The sequence below is a fragment of the Gadus morhua genome, unplaced genomic scaffold (assembly GCF_902167405.1).
Source record: "Gadus morhua unplaced genomic scaffold, gadMor3.0, whole genome shotgun sequence".
NCBI classification, from domain to species: domain Eukaryota; kingdom Metazoa; phylum Chordata; class Actinopteri; order Gadiformes; family Gadidae; genus Gadus; species Gadus morhua.
In genome coordinates, this window is record NW_021964025.1 from 20,001 (window position 1) to 35,000 (window position 15,000).

Consider the following 15,000-nt stretch of genomic DNA (forward strand, 5'->3'; position numbering starts at 1 on the left):
TTCCATTTAACACATTCATTCTCTTTATTTCATGGTGACTGAGAAGTTCCAGGTTCTGGCGTCCATGCTGGGGTGATTAACATCTGCATAACGACTCCTCCTCCTATCAGACCGGGGGGCCGTTGATGAAGACTGCTCTCCCCCCCCCCCCAGCCCTCTTCCTCATCAGGACCGATGACAGCATTAGGGTCTCCGCGACGACCGTCAGACGTCTCCTCCTCCCTCCGAGAGGAGTCAAACTGTCATCAGATGTCGTGATCAGTCCGGGGGGAGGAGGTGGGAGAGAGGCGGGGGGGGAGGAGATGGTGTCTCCCAGCGGGGGGAGGGCCGTTAAAACACCTCCAATCTGTCCCCTCCTCCGGCGCACATCTCCGGGACTATTATGGGATGCGTTGTCCAGGGTGACATCCTCCCCGGGCTCCATTAAGCCTCATCACACACTCTGTGTTTTTATTTGCTAAAAGACGTGCGGAAGGCAAACGAATACCTTCCTTTATTACACACCGTCAAATCATCCAATATGCAGTAAAACAAACATCACACACACACACACACACACACACACACACACACACACACACACACACACACACACACACACACACACACACACACACACACACACACACACACACACACACACACACAGTGTGTCACTCAGCAGTGTGTCAGAGACAAACACGTTAATATAAATTGATTTGTTTATGAGTTTGCGTTCTAATGGGTCTAACTCAAATGAGTTTATGAACGTATGAGTTTCCGTGTTCATGTGAGTTTATGAGCGTAAGACTTTCTCTGAAGATTAGATCTGGACTGAAAGAGTCAACGGACCAGCTGGAGACTGAAGGTATCACTGTTATACCGTACAGCAGGAGGCTAACAGAGCAGGAGGCTAACATCACAGGAGGCTAACAGAGCAGGAAGCTAACAGAGCAGGAGGCTAACAGAGCAGGAGGCTAACAGAGCAGGAAGCTAACAGAGCAGGAGGGTAACAGAGCAGGAGGCTAACAGAGCAGGAGGCTAACAGCGCAGGCGGCTAAAAGAGTAGGAAGCTAACACAGCAGGAGGCTAAAAGTGCAGGAGGCTAACAGGGCAGGAGGCTAACAGAGCAGGAGGCTAACAGAGCAGGAGGCTAACAGAGCAGGAGGCTAACAGAGCAGGAGGCTAACAGCGCAGATGGCTAACTGCGCAGAGGGCTAACAGAGCAGGAGGCTAACAGCGCAGGAGGCTAACAGCGCAGGAGGCTAACAGCGCAGAGGGCTAACAGCGCAGAGGGCTAACAGAGCAGGAGGCTAACTGCTCAGGAGGCTAACAGCGCAGGAGGCTAGCAGAGCAGGAGGCTAACAGAGCAGGAGGCTAAGAGAGCAGGACGCTAACAGAGCAGGAGGCTAACAGAGCAGGAGGCTAACAGAGCAGGATGCTAACAGTGCAGGAGGCTAACAGAGCAGGAGGCTAACAGAGCAGGAGGCTAATAGAGCGGGAGGCTAACATGATCTGCAACAGGCTGGTTCCCCACTTCAGGTCGCTTTATTTGAAACATTGAGAACACATGAACAGGCCCTGACAGCAGCCATGTGACCCAAACACATGTTCTCTGGACCAATCAGAGGAACCCAAACCCGGACAAACACCCCACAGCTCCCCCAATCAGAGGGAGCCACGGCCGGTCTGTCTGAGCCCGCTCAGCCTGTGTTTGCCCGGCGTGTTTGAACAGCTCCGCTCTGACTTTATGGGAGATGTTCGAGTTGATCCTGAACAACACATACGACAGAGGAGGGAGGGAGGGAGGGAGGGAGGGGGGGTCACATGACTCAGCGGGAGCACGCCTGCATACCTGAGGCGCCACGCCCCTGCCTGGGCCCACTTAGCACGGTGCCCAGGTGCATGCTGGGTACTAGCCTCCCTCGCGCCAGGAGAAACTCACGTTCCTGACACTGCATAGCACTGGCGCGAACACAGCTAGCACCGTGCTAGCACTGTGCTAGCACCAAGCTAGCACCGAGCTAACATAGAGCTAGCACCGATATACTACCGAGTTAGCCCCAAGCTAGCACCAAGCCCTGCTGGGCTAACGCTAGGCTGATGCTCCGGGAGGTTCAGCTAGCGGGAGGTTCCAGGTTAAAGCTCCTCTCGGGTGAAGCACCAGACAGAGGAGCTCTCTCTCTGGTCCTCAGACGGGAGAGTGAAAGTAGGATCCTGTAGGACCTGTTCAGGCCCACGAGGCAAACAGTGGAGCGTGTCTGGACACACACACACACACACACACACACACACACACACACACACACACACACACACACACACACACACACACACACACACACACACACACACACACACACACACACACACACACACACACTTAAAGGGGAATCTGAAATATTTGACTTTCCTGAGAACACAGACAATTCATTTGTCCCCCCTCCCTCCCTCCCTCCCTCCCTCCCACCCACCCTCCCCCTCCCTCCCCCATGCAGGTGAATGGGGTGTGTGTGTTGAGGGGAGATAGGGGTGAGGAGGAGGGAGGCACAGCTCTGAACCAACCCTGGCGAAGCTGCCTGTACCCAGAGCCCTCACTACGACGTGTCTGAACATCAGAGCTCATGACTCCTCATCACCGCACCCAGAGACCTATCACGTATCACTCGCCCTGATTCAAACAGACCTACCGTGAATCCGATACACCTGGTTATTGAGCAGGTAGGGGTTAGACAGTACAGAGACAGGTCATTAAGGAGCAGGTAGGGGTACAGAGACAGGTCATTAAGGAGCAGGTAGGGGTTAGACAGTACAGAGACGGGTCATTAAGGAGCAGGTAGGGGTTAGACAGTACAGAGACAGGTCATTAAGGAGCAGGTAGGGGTTAGACAGTACAGAGACAGGTCAATAAGGAGCAGGTAGGGGTTTGACAGTACAGAGACAGGTCATTAAGGAGCAGGTAGGGGTTAGACAGTACAGAGACAGGTCATTAAAGGGGACCTATTATGCTTTTCGACTTTTATGACCTATAAACGTTTTTATAATGATTGATAGTCATGTTTAACCATACACAAAAAACGATGTACATTTTCGGGAAACTCTTCCTCTCATCTGGGCGCTTTCAGCCTTCTCTGTCAACGCTCGGTTTCGTCCTTCTCCGCCCCCTCGCCCCCCTCCTGCCAACCCAACTCCGTTGTGTTTGGTTACCTTTCTTGAAGCGCGTACGCGGGCAGATTTGACCAGGCATATGGGGGCGCGGCAGGAGTGCCTCTACTTGGATGATTTCCCGGAAATGTGAGCAAGTGAATCGCAAACGACGTCCCGAGTGTTTAGCGCTCTGCACAGCCACCCCAGACTGGCAGCAGGGAATACGTCGAAATGCATGTACGCCATTTTTTGACACTTTAGTAGGGTTAAACATGACTATCAATCATTATAACAACGTTTATAGGTCATAAAAGTCGAAAAAGCATAATAGACAGTACAGAGACAGGTCGTTAAGGAGCAGGTAGGGCTCAGGGGTCGTCTTGCTCTAGGATGTGAACAGGTAGACTGAGGACCTTGGGGATGGAACCCAGAAGCTCTCTGCTGAGTCCGACCCCATGAGGTCTAGCTGCTCCTCTGACTCTAACGGGTTAGCCAGCCCTCGGCTCGGCCGGGGAACGGAGGCTAAGAGAAGTCTTTGTTTAGGGAACGGAAAACTAGTGGAGGAGCAGGACAGACACTCCCTCTGTTCAGAGAGGGGGAGGGGGGAGGGGGAGGAGAGGGGGGGAGGAGAGGGGGGGAGGAGAGGGGGAGAGGAGGAGAGGAGGAGGGGGAGGAGAGGAGGAGAGGAGGAGGGAGAGGAGAGGGGGAGAGGAGGAGCGGGAGGAGAGGGGGGGAGGAGGAGGAAGAGGAGAGGGGGAGAGGAAGAGGGGGAGAGGAGGAGGAGGGAGAGGAGGAGGAGGAGGAGAGAGGAAGAGGAGAGGAGGAGAGGAGGAGGTAAGGAGGGAGAGGAGAAGGGTAGGGTGGAGGTAGGGGGGAGGTAGGCTGGAGGCTGGAGCTCGGGTGGAGGTAGAGCCGTACCTGGGGTCGTCCTTGCTGAGGTTGAGGTTGGCTGGGTGAAGCAGTGTCTGGTTTCCATTCATCTCCACCACACACTTAGTCTTCATCTCCCTCTCTGCTCACACACAGACAGACAGACAGACAGACAGACAGACAGACAGACAGAGTGAGAGACAGACAGACAGACAGACAGACAGAGAGACAGACAGACAGACAGACAGACAGACAGACAGACAGACAGACAGACAGACAGACAGACAGACAGACAGACAGACAGACAGACAGACAGACAGACAGACAGACAGAGTGAGACAAACAGCCATGGATAAGGTAAACTGCTCCTCTCCAGGAACTTCACATAAAAAGTGAGTGAGTGAGTGAGCGAGTGAGTGAGTGAGTGAGCGAGTGAGTGAGTGAGTGAGTGAGTGAGCGAGTGAGTGAGTGAGTGAGCGAGTGAGTGAGGGAGTGAGGGAGTGAGTCTGACTCAATGTTTTGCTCGGATAAACATCCCTGAGAAGTTAAGTTCAAAGGTCTCCACACATTCCTCTTCCCCCTAGAACCAGGAAGTGCATAGGAAGCAGTCCTCGCCACGACTAATCTGTTATTCTAACCTCCTCTCTCCTGGTTGTGTCGTCTCTGTTGTTCAGCTCTGTGTGTTGTTGTTCAGCTCTGTGTGTTGTTGTTCAGCTCTGTGTGTGCGTTGTTGCCCGCAGGTTATTGTATCTAGGAAGTTGTATTGATTGACAGACTGTAGGCCTCATCCCAGTCACGCCCTCACAGGGCTGCGGTTCCATCCCATAATGCACCCTCAAACCGCTGAGGACAACAGCCGCCTACCGCAGCATCTCGTTACCATGGACACGTGTTTACATGTCAGCGTGTGGCTTTCTCTCCCGCTTGTGACAGGCAGTGACGTCACACCCCATCCCCACCGCTCCCACTCAACTGTCACCACGCCGATCACGACTGACTGTCGTTTACACGCAGAATAACTTATAATATCTTTACAACTATAACTCCATAATAACAACGCTAACAGAGAAGGAGGGGGTGGGTGAGTGAGTGTCTTTGTGAGTGTCTGTGTGAGTGAGTGAGTGAGTGAGTGAGTGAGTGAGTGAGTGAGTGTTTGTGTGAGTGAGTGTTTGTGTGAGTGAGTGTTTGTGTGAGTGAGTGAGTGAGTGAGTGAGTGAGTGCCCGTCCCGGTCGGTGACTCACCTCTCCTGTTCATTGGCCGAAGGCGAACCGCCACCTTCACGTTGGCGTGGTTCAGCTCCTCCATGACCTGAACACACACCAGTAAAACACACACCAGTATAACACACCGGTATAACACAACACAATAACACAACAGTATAACAAAACACTAACACACCAGTATAACACAACACTCTAACGCACACCAGTATAATCCAGTATAACCCAGTATAACACACACAATGATAATATATATATATATATATATATATATATATATATATATATATATGTGTTAAGTTTCTGAACACGGAACTTCCACGTCAGGAGTGCATCGTCCCCACTGGTCCGGCGGGTCATTAATTAATAAGATACGGGACGTCCCGTGCAGGGACGTCGTGCCCGGTTACATGTTACCGCTGGTATGTTGTTGACGTGTGTTTCTTATGTGCGTGTTTCTGTTGTGTGTGTTTCTGATGTGTTTGTGTGTTAGTGCACGGCTCTGACCGGGGAGGGAACTACGCAGCTCGTGTCCCCACTCTCCCGTACCTCGCAGGGCTTCCTACCGCAGACACCTTCACCCTACCTCGGCTCTGCGGAGCACACACACACACACCAAACAACGCACTAAAACAAACTAACACAAACCATCGCTGGCAGTGTCTCCCCGACGCGTCGAGGGGAACGGACAGCGAGTCGCTGAACACAGGTCGGTGTGAAGTGTAAAGACTTACGAATGACGGCCGCTCGCTTCCACCTGTTGAGTTTCCTGATCGGAGCTCGGAGCGGATTTGCTGCCGTCGGGTTTAGGGGCTGCAAGACGGCAGATCTCCACCCAGCGGGTGCGCTGCAGCCTCACTCTGATCCGCATGGGCTGGAGATCTAGAAAGTTACTGATCTAGGAAGTTGTAGATCTATTAATTATAGATACATGAAGTTGCAGATCTATGAAGTGGAAGATCTATGAAGTTGTCGATTTATTAATTATGGATCTATGAAGTTGTAAATCTATGATTTTTTTAATCTATGAATTGTAGATCTATTAATGATAGATCTAGGAAGTTGTAGATCTATGAAGTTGTAGATCTATTAATTATAGATTTATGAAGTTGTGCATCTAATAATTTTAGATCTATGAAGTTGTAGATCTATTTAATATAGATCTATTTAGTTACAGATCTAGGAAGTTGTAGATCTATGAAGTTGTAGATCTATTAATTATAGAGTTATGAAGTTGTGCATCTAATAATTTTAGATCTATGAAGTTGTAGATCTATTTAATATAGATCTATTTAGTTACAGATCTATGAACTAAGTTGTGGATCTATGAGGTTGAAGAGCTCTGAAGTTACAGACCTAAGAAGTTGTGTATCTATTAAGTTACCGATCTATGAGATTGTAGATCTATAAACTTGTATATCTGTTAATTATAGATCTGTAAACTGTAGATCTATGTGAGGATGTAGATCTATGCTCTAAACTCGCAGTAACAATTCATGAACGTTTCTTGTTTTAAACATGAACTATGCCAAATGAGGTTTCACATGTTTTAAAATGATGAAACAAGAAGAATTTATTATTTTACATGTTGGTTATTCGCTTTTTAACCAGCACTATTAAGTCTTCTAAAAAAAAAAAAAAGCAATCAGTTTAAATGTTCTGCGTTTGAAACCTCAACAATAAGTGGAGCGTTAAATATAAAGTATAAACTTGTTGAAAGTCGAGTATTCTGTGATCCGTTTTACGACAGCTGCTCCCACCGTACGACTCAGCGTGTGTGTTCGTGTTGTGTTGATATTGTTCGTGTTGTTGGTCCTCATTACGCTATTTCACACACATTGCGCCTCCTTAAACCAGACGACCTCATCGGACTACGACATGGGGAAGCCGAAGAAGAAGAGTGAGTCTATGATATATCCCTCTATCCGGAGCAATGTCAGCTTATTAACTGTGTAGCTGTAGCTTGTTGCTAATGCTAACTCCATTCGAACATGTCATCATGAATCCTAACCCTCATAACATGCCTGTTATGTTAACATGAATCCTAACCTTAACCCTTCATAACCGACCTGTTATGTTAACATGAATCCTAACCTTAACCCTTCATAACCGACCTGTTATGTTAACATGAATCCTTACCGTAACTCTTCATAACCAACCTGCTATGTTAACATGAATCCTAACCATAACCCTTCATAACCAACCTGTTATGTTGACATGAATCCTAACCTTAACCCTAACCCTTCATAACCTACCTGTTATGTTAACATGAATCCTTACCGTAACTCTTCATAACCAACCTGCTATGGCAACATGAATCCTAACCATAACCCTTCATAACCAACCTGTTATGTTCCCTTCATCTTCTCATGTCTTAATGAACCTAAACCTAAAGTAGTTTATGGTTACAGGGGTCCCTCCTTTCAGAGTATGACGGAATAATGATGGGTCCAAATGTAGAACTTGATGACCTCCAACCTAAACTAACCATCTCTAATCTAACACCTAAATGTAATCATCTGTAACCTAATACATGTATAATATCTCAAACCTATTATCATTACTGTAGTACCTAAACCTCTTATACATTATCGTAAGACGTAACCAAACCCTCCTTAAGATTACCATCATACATAACCTAACCCTTTAACATTACCATCATACATAACCCTCTCACATTACTGTTATAAATAACTAACCCTCTGCCACATTACAATAGTACCTGAACCTATGTTTACCGTACGACCTGAATGGTGCGTTCTCTCATTACCGTAATACCCGAATGGTGCGTTCTAACATTACCGTAATACCTGAATGGTGCGTTCTGTCATTACCGTACTACCTGTATGGTGGGTTCTGTTCTGTCATTACCGTAATACCTGAATGGTGCGTTCTTTCATTACCGTAATACCTGAATGGTGCGTTCTGTCATTACCGTACTACCTGTATGGTGGGTTCTGTTCTGTCATTACCGTAATACCTGTATGGTGCGTTCTGTCATTTCCGTAATACCTGAATTGTGCGTTCCGTCATTACCGTAATACCTGAATGGTGCGTTCTGTCATTACCGTAATACCTGAATGGTGCGTTCTGTCATTACCGTGATACCTGAATGGTGCGTTCTGCAGCTGACCTGAGCCGCGCTGAGCTGATGATGATGACGGTGGCTGATGTCATCCAGCAGCTGGTTGAGGCCCACGAGGAGGGGCGGGACATCAACCTCAACAAGTAAGAGTCCCCCTGGTAACCATGGTTACCTTCATCTCAGAGAAGATGGGGAAGTATGAATCTGGTACTTCTGGAGGTCGTCCTCGTGGGTTCATCGTGTCTCCCCCGTCTCCCCCCCGTCTCCCCTGTCACCCCCCCCCCGTCTCCCCAGGGTGAAGACGAAGACGTCGGCTAGGTACGGCCTGTCCTCCCAGCCCCGGCTGGTGGACATCATCGCCGCCGTGCCGCCGCAGTACCGCCGCGCCCTGGTGCCCAAACTGAAGGCCAAGCCCATCCGCACGGCCAGCGGGGTGAGTAGAGACCCCCCCCCCCCCCCCCCCCCCCCTAGGGAGAACTGACCCCCCCCCGACCCCTAGGGAGAACTGACGCCCCCCCCCGACCCCTAGGGAGAACTGACCCCCCCCCGACCCCTAGGGAGAACTGACCCCCCCCCCCACCCCCTAGGGAGAACTGACCCCCCCCCGACCCCTAGGGAGAACTGACCCCCCCCCCACCCCCTAGGGAGAACTGACCCCCCCCCGACCCCTAGGGAGAACTGACCCCCCCCACCCCCTAGGAGAACTGACCCCCCCCACCCCCTAGGAGAACTGAGCCCCCCCACCCCCTAGGAGAACTGACCCCCCCCACCCCCTAGGAGAACTGACCCCCCCCACCCCCTAGGAGAACTGACCCCCCCCAACCCCTAGGGAGAACTGACCCCCCCCCGACCCCTAGGGAGAACTGACCCCCCCCCGACCCCTAGGAGAACTGACCCCCCCCGACCCCTAGGGAGAACTGACCCCCCCCCGACCCCTAGGGAGAACTGACCTCCCCCCCGACCCCTAGGGAGAACTGACCCCCCCCCGACCCCTAGGGAGAACTGACCCCCCCCCCCCTAGGGAGAACTGCCCCCCCCCCGACCCCTAGGGAGAACTGACCCCCCCCACCCCCTAGGGAGAACTGACCGACCCCTAGTGAGTAAAGACCCCCCCCTCACCCCCTAGTGAGTACTGACCCCCCCCATCCCCTAGTGAGAACTGAAACCCCCTCACCCCCTAGTGAGTAGTGAGTACTCACCCCCCCTCTGCCCCCCCCCACTCATTCTCTAGTGAGTACTGACCTCCACCCCTAGTGTGTGTGTGTGTGTGTGTGTGTGTGTGTGTGTGTGTGTGTGTGTGTGTGTGTGTGTGTGTGTGTGTGTGTGTGTGTGTGTGTGTGTGTGTGTGTGTGTGTGTGTGTGTGTGACGTTGTCCTCTGGTTCCAGATCGCGGTGGTGGCTGTGATGTGTAAGCCTCATCGCTGTCCTCACATCAGCTTCACCGGGAACATCTGTGTGTGCGTGAGCTTAACAGTGCACCATCACATCAGCTTCATGAGCACATCATATATAAGCCTTTCTAAATGCTTCTCACTTTCAGTTTAACGTTATGTGCAGCATGCTTCCACACACTCCCTGACTAATTAAATGTCCAGTGAAACATACCAGAGATACTGCAGGGAGGCGGATACAGGACTGACCCGGATCATTCATAATCCGATTTATTGATCTGTATCTAATCAATGAAATGTATAATGGAGATACAGACACTATATTTAATATCTACTATATAAAGACTATCCTAGTATCTACTCTATTGATGTAGCTACTATATTTATGTTGATTATTTATTAATATCTACTATATTGATGTAGATACTATATTAATATTGGTGTAGATATTATATATCTGCTATATTTATAGTTAATATTAATATGTACTGTATTCTGCTTGTGGTTTGTCAGTTACTGCCCCGGGGGTCCGGACTCTGACTTTGAGTATTCAACCCAGTCCTACACGGGATATGAGGTGAGTTCACAACCCTGACCCTGTATCAGCTAACCCTAGGTACCATGAACCCTATCACCTAACCCTGACCCTGTATCAGCTAACCCTAGATACTATGAACCCTATCACCTAACCCTGTATCAGCTAACCCTAGGTACAATGAACCCTATCACCTAACTGACCTCTCTCTCTCTCTCTCTCTCTCTCTCTCTCTCTCTCTCTCTCTCTCTCTCTCTCTCTCTCTCTCTCTCTCTCTCTCTCTCTCTCTCTCTCTCTCTCTCTCTCTCTCTCTCTCTCTCTCTCTCTCTCAGCCTACCTCCATGAGGGCGATCCGGGCGCGCTATGACCCGTTCCTTCAGACCCGACACCGCGTCGAGCAGGTGGGAGAGATAGGAGGTTGATTGATGTGCTGATATGTGGATGTGTGGATTGATGTTTTGATTAGTTAATTGACATGTTGATTGGCAAATTTATAGACTGCTCGGTGAATGATATGCTAATTTTTTTGTTGATTTGTTCATTTATTTCCTGATTGATTATGCTGATTGGCTGGTGTGTTTATATTTATGTGTTGATTGGTTAATTGGTGTGCTGATTGGTTAATTGGTGTGTTGATTGGATGGGCTGCAGCTGAAGCAGCTGGGCCACAGCGTGGACAAGGTGGAGTTCATCGTGATGGGCGGGACCTTCATGGCGCTGGGGGAGGAGTACAGAGACTACTTCATCAGGAACCTCCACGACGCCCTCTCAGGACACACCTCCAACAGCGTGGCAGAGGCAGTCAGGTGACCGCTGCGAGGCCTCTGATTGGTCATCGTCAAATCCGCCCCCTCCAGTAGAAGGGACCTCTGAGATCGAAAAATATGATTGGGTTTCAATGGAGAGAAAGTCATTATTTTCTGATCCCAGTCTTTATATGCCCCGGATTACACACATGTTGTTTGTGGATTTAAATGATAATTGTTCATGTCAAGAGTTTGACCGTTTATTGTGCAATTGTTCAGTTAAGGGCTGTAGAGAAAACACAATCAGGAAGACTACACGTCTCGTATGTGACGTCAAGCTCCCTGCGACTGGCGTGGACAAGAGCGACAATCTCCCCATCGGCATAACTGAAACTCTCTACATGCCCTGATTTATAATGGTTTTCACCTCTTTCGATGCTGTTGTCCTCCCCTTGGAAAAGTGCGGTGAAGTAGAAAGAAAATAATTACTTTCTCTCCATTGAGACCCATTCATATTTTACGATCTCAGAGGTCCCATGGGCTATACCGGAAGGGGCGGACTTCTCTATAGGTGATTGAAAACATGAATTATTCCATAACATGAAGTACTGGTTAATAATATAACATACTGGTTATCATTAACATGAAGTGCTGTTTATCAATAATATGGCCTATTGGGTTATCAATATCATGACCTATAGGTTATCAATAACATGACGTACTGGTTATCAAAAACATGAAGTACTGGTTATTAATAATAATATAACATACTGGTTATCAATAAAATGACGTACTGGTTATCAATAACATTGCCTATAGGTTATCAATAACATGACGTACTGGTTATCAATAACATGACATACTGGTTATCAATAACATGACGTACTGGTTATCATTAACGTGACGTATTGGTAATCAATAACGTGACGTATTGGTAATCAATAACGTGACGTACTGGTTATCATTAACATGACGTACTGGTTATCAATAACGTGAAGCATTAGTTATGAATAACCTGACGTACTGGTTATCAATAACGTGAAGCATTGGTTATCAATAATATGACGTACTGGTTATCATTATCATGCCGTATTGGTTATCAATAACGTGACGTATTGGTTATCAATAACGTGACGTACTGGTTATCAATAACATGCCGTACTGCTTATCAATAACGTGAAGCATTGGTTATCAATAACGCCAGTTATATAAGAAGATGTTTCTGATCACCTCCTGCTCACCTGATCAGTAAACAGACCAGTGGTGTTCAGCTCATTGGGTTAGCAGCCCAGCCATGTCACAGCGCTCTGAACCACATGATGAACAGCAGATAAACATCTGAAGGGCTGGTCGAACCACCTCAACCCAGACACACACACGCACGCACGCACACACGCACACAGAAACAGGCACACAGACGCACGCACACACGCACATAACCATTCACAGTTCTGGTGTCGGCCATCAGATGGCAGTGTGTTACAGCTGTGGAAGTGGAGAGTTCTGCCCTAGAGAACTGTGTGTGTGTGTGTGTGTGTGTGTGTGTGTGTGTGTGTGTGTATGTGTATATGTGTGTGTGTGTGTGTGTGACACGTGTCTCCGCCCACTGGCGAGATCACCTTCAGCCAATCAGACATCATTCTCCCCCAAAGCTCCAGCCCCCCAACCTGTGAACACACACACACACACACACACACACACACACACACACACACACACACACACACACACACACACACACACACACACACACACACACACACACACACACACACACACACACACACACACACATACACCCCCCTCTCCTCTCCTGGTATCAGTGTGTAGATATCACAGCCTGAGGATTCCTTCCCTGATGGGACCGTTTGACCAGAACCACATGTCTGTTTGTATGCCGCTGTATACCTGTGTGTGTGTGTGTGTGTGTGTATACCTGTGTGTGTGTATACCTGTGTGTGTGTGTGTGTGTGTGTATACCTGTGTGTGTATACCTGTGTGTGTGTGTGTCTGGTGCCTGTATACCTGTGTGTGTGTGTGTGTGTGTGTGTGTGTGTGTATACCTGTGTGTGTGTGTGTGTCTGGTGCCTGTATACCTGTGTGTGTGTGTGTGTGTGTGTGTGTGTGTGTCTGTATACCTGTGTGTGTGTGTGTGTGTGTGTGTGTGTGTGTGTGTCTGTATACCTGTGTGTGTGTGTGTGTGTGTGTGTCTGTATACCTGTGTGTGTGTGTGTGTGTGTGTGTGTGTGTGTGTGTGTTTGTCTCTATGCGGCGTGCGGCCCCTCCGTCCTTCTCAGTGTCTAATCACCTGTGATAATAGAGTTCTTATCGATTCATTAGCTGCCATCTGATTAAGACGAGCGTGTAATTGGTGTACATCAGACACCAGGGCTCCCTACCCAGCATGCCGCGGGGCGGGGGGCCGACGCCCCCCGGAGCAGCTGGACCTTCGGCGTGGGGGCGCAGACCTCTCTATTGTTTTAATGATTTCCATCGGGGCTCAGACCGAAGCGACGGGCGCTTCAGGCTTCAGCGGGCGGCCGACGACAAATGGCTTTCTGCCGCCGGCCGCGGCAGCGCAGCGCTCTGATTGGCTGGTGGAGCGCCGGCTTGGACTGCAGAGTTAGCGGGGGTGATTGGGTGTCCTCGTGCGTGATGAGCGGCGGCGCTCGCAGCTGGGCCGCCGGCTCTCCGCCAAACCGACATCTGGGGGCGGCGGGGAGAGGAGGTCCTCCGTACACTCAGCCCAGCCTGAGATCAGGACCGCGTGGCGCCACCCAGGGGAGCCACCCAGGGGCGCCACCCAGGGGCGCCACCCAGGGGAGCCACCCAGGGGCGCCACCCAGGGGCGCCGCGTGGGGGAGGGTTCAACCCCCGGCGTCGTCCAGACTACCTGTAGCCACCCAGGGGCTCCCTAGTTAATGTGGCAGGAGTTGGTCTATCGGTACTAGTAGTTAGTGTGGTAGTAGTTAGTTAGTGTGGCAGGAGTTGGTCTATCGGTACTAGTAGTTAGTGTGGTAGTAGTTAGTTAGTGTAGCAGGAGTTAGTCTATCGGTACTAGGAGTTAGCGTGGTAGTAGTACTAGTAGTTAGTGTGGTATTAGTAGTTAGTTAGTGTAGCAGTAGTTAGTCTATCGGTACTAGTAGTTAGTGTGGTAGTAGTACTTGTAGTTAGTTAGTGTAGCAGTAGTTAGTCTATCGGTACTAGTAGTTAGTGTGGTAGTAGTGCTAGTAGTTAGTTAGTGTAGCAGGAGTTGGTCTATCGGTACTAGTAGTTAGTGTGGTAGGAGTACTAGTAGTTAGTGTGGTAGTAGTAGTAGTCTATCAGTAGTAGTTAGTTAGTGTAGTAGTATTAGTTAGTCTATTGCCCCTTTTCAACCGTCAACTCGCCTCGACTTGGCCTGCCTTTTTTGGTTAAGATCCCCAAAATGAGGCCCCTGGTACCTGGTACTTTTTTAGTCTCACCTCCGTCCAGGCTGCTGGCCGCTGATTGGCCAGAGTGACGCCACTGGACGAATAATGATGAGCGCGACGTCTGAGCCCGACAACCGGCACCTTTAAATACTAGCATCAGCGATCAGACACAGCAGTGATTGATCATCGAACACGGCAAGATCAGCGCGTAAGAACACGCCGTTGACCGTGACAGAGCTGGAGAAGCTCCTGTGTGTAGGCCTGTCTGTTTACGTGTCGTCTTGTTGCATTTGTTTCCCGGTTTATTGACGACCCGCCCACGTTGAAGAGGTACTTTCTAAATGGAAACACAACGTTCCTGGAACCAAACCAGGTCGTGCCACGCTAAGTCGTGGCGAGTTGAGTTGGGACTGTCTGTGGAAAAGAGGCATATCAGAAGTAGTTAGTGTCAGTACTAGTAGTTAGTGTAGCATTAGTAGTTAGTCCATCGGTACTTGTAATTAGTTTAGTAATACGAGTACTGTATTGGTAGCACTCGGTGTGTAGCACTAATTGTATTGCGTTAAGTGTGTAGTACTAAGTGTTAAGTGTATCTTCCTCCAGGTACTCTGAG

At 49.4% G+C, this 15,000-nt stretch overlaps 2 protein-coding genes across 2 annotated transcripts in view; one reads left to right on the plus strand and one right to left on the minus strand.

The window, feature by feature from the left end:
* Window positions 1-6,237, minus strand: part of LOC115538902 (kinesin-like protein KIF13B) — a gene marked incomplete at its 3' end in the record, with an annotated part of 26,228 nt that extends 19,991 nt beyond the window's left edge. Inside the window, exons 1-3 of the mRNA XM_030350126.1 lie at window positions 5,866-6,237; window positions 5,239-5,305; window positions 4,045-4,138 (exon numbers count right to left, since the gene is read on the minus strand). Of these exons, the coding sequence (XP_030205986.1) occupies window positions 4,045-4,138; window positions 5,239-5,305; window positions 5,866-5,868 (164 nt within the window). The remainder of the gene's footprint in view (window positions 1-4,044; window positions 4,139-5,238; window positions 5,306-5,865) is intronic.
* Window positions 6,238-6,955: 718 nt separating this feature from the next.
* LOC115538899 (elongator complex protein 3) overlaps window positions 6,956-15,000 on the plus strand; it is a 14,557-nt gene continuing 6,512 nt past the window's right edge. The window contains exons 1-8 of the mRNA XM_030350124.1: window positions 6,956-7,117; window positions 8,346-8,445; window positions 8,597-8,735; window positions 9,689-9,759; window positions 10,207-10,270; window positions 10,561-10,629; window positions 10,880-11,034; window positions 14,991-15,000. The exon at window positions 14,991-15,000 is cut by the window's right edge and continues 152 nt beyond it. Coding sequence (XP_030205984.1) covers window positions 7,096-7,117; window positions 8,346-8,445; window positions 8,597-8,735; window positions 9,689-9,759; window positions 10,207-10,270; window positions 10,561-10,629; window positions 10,880-11,034; window positions 14,991-15,000 — 630 coding nt within the window. The 5' untranslated portion in view covers window positions 6,956-7,095. The remainder of the gene's footprint in view (window positions 7,118-8,345; window positions 8,446-8,596; window positions 8,736-9,688; window positions 9,760-10,206; window positions 10,271-10,560; window positions 10,630-10,879; window positions 11,035-14,990) is intronic.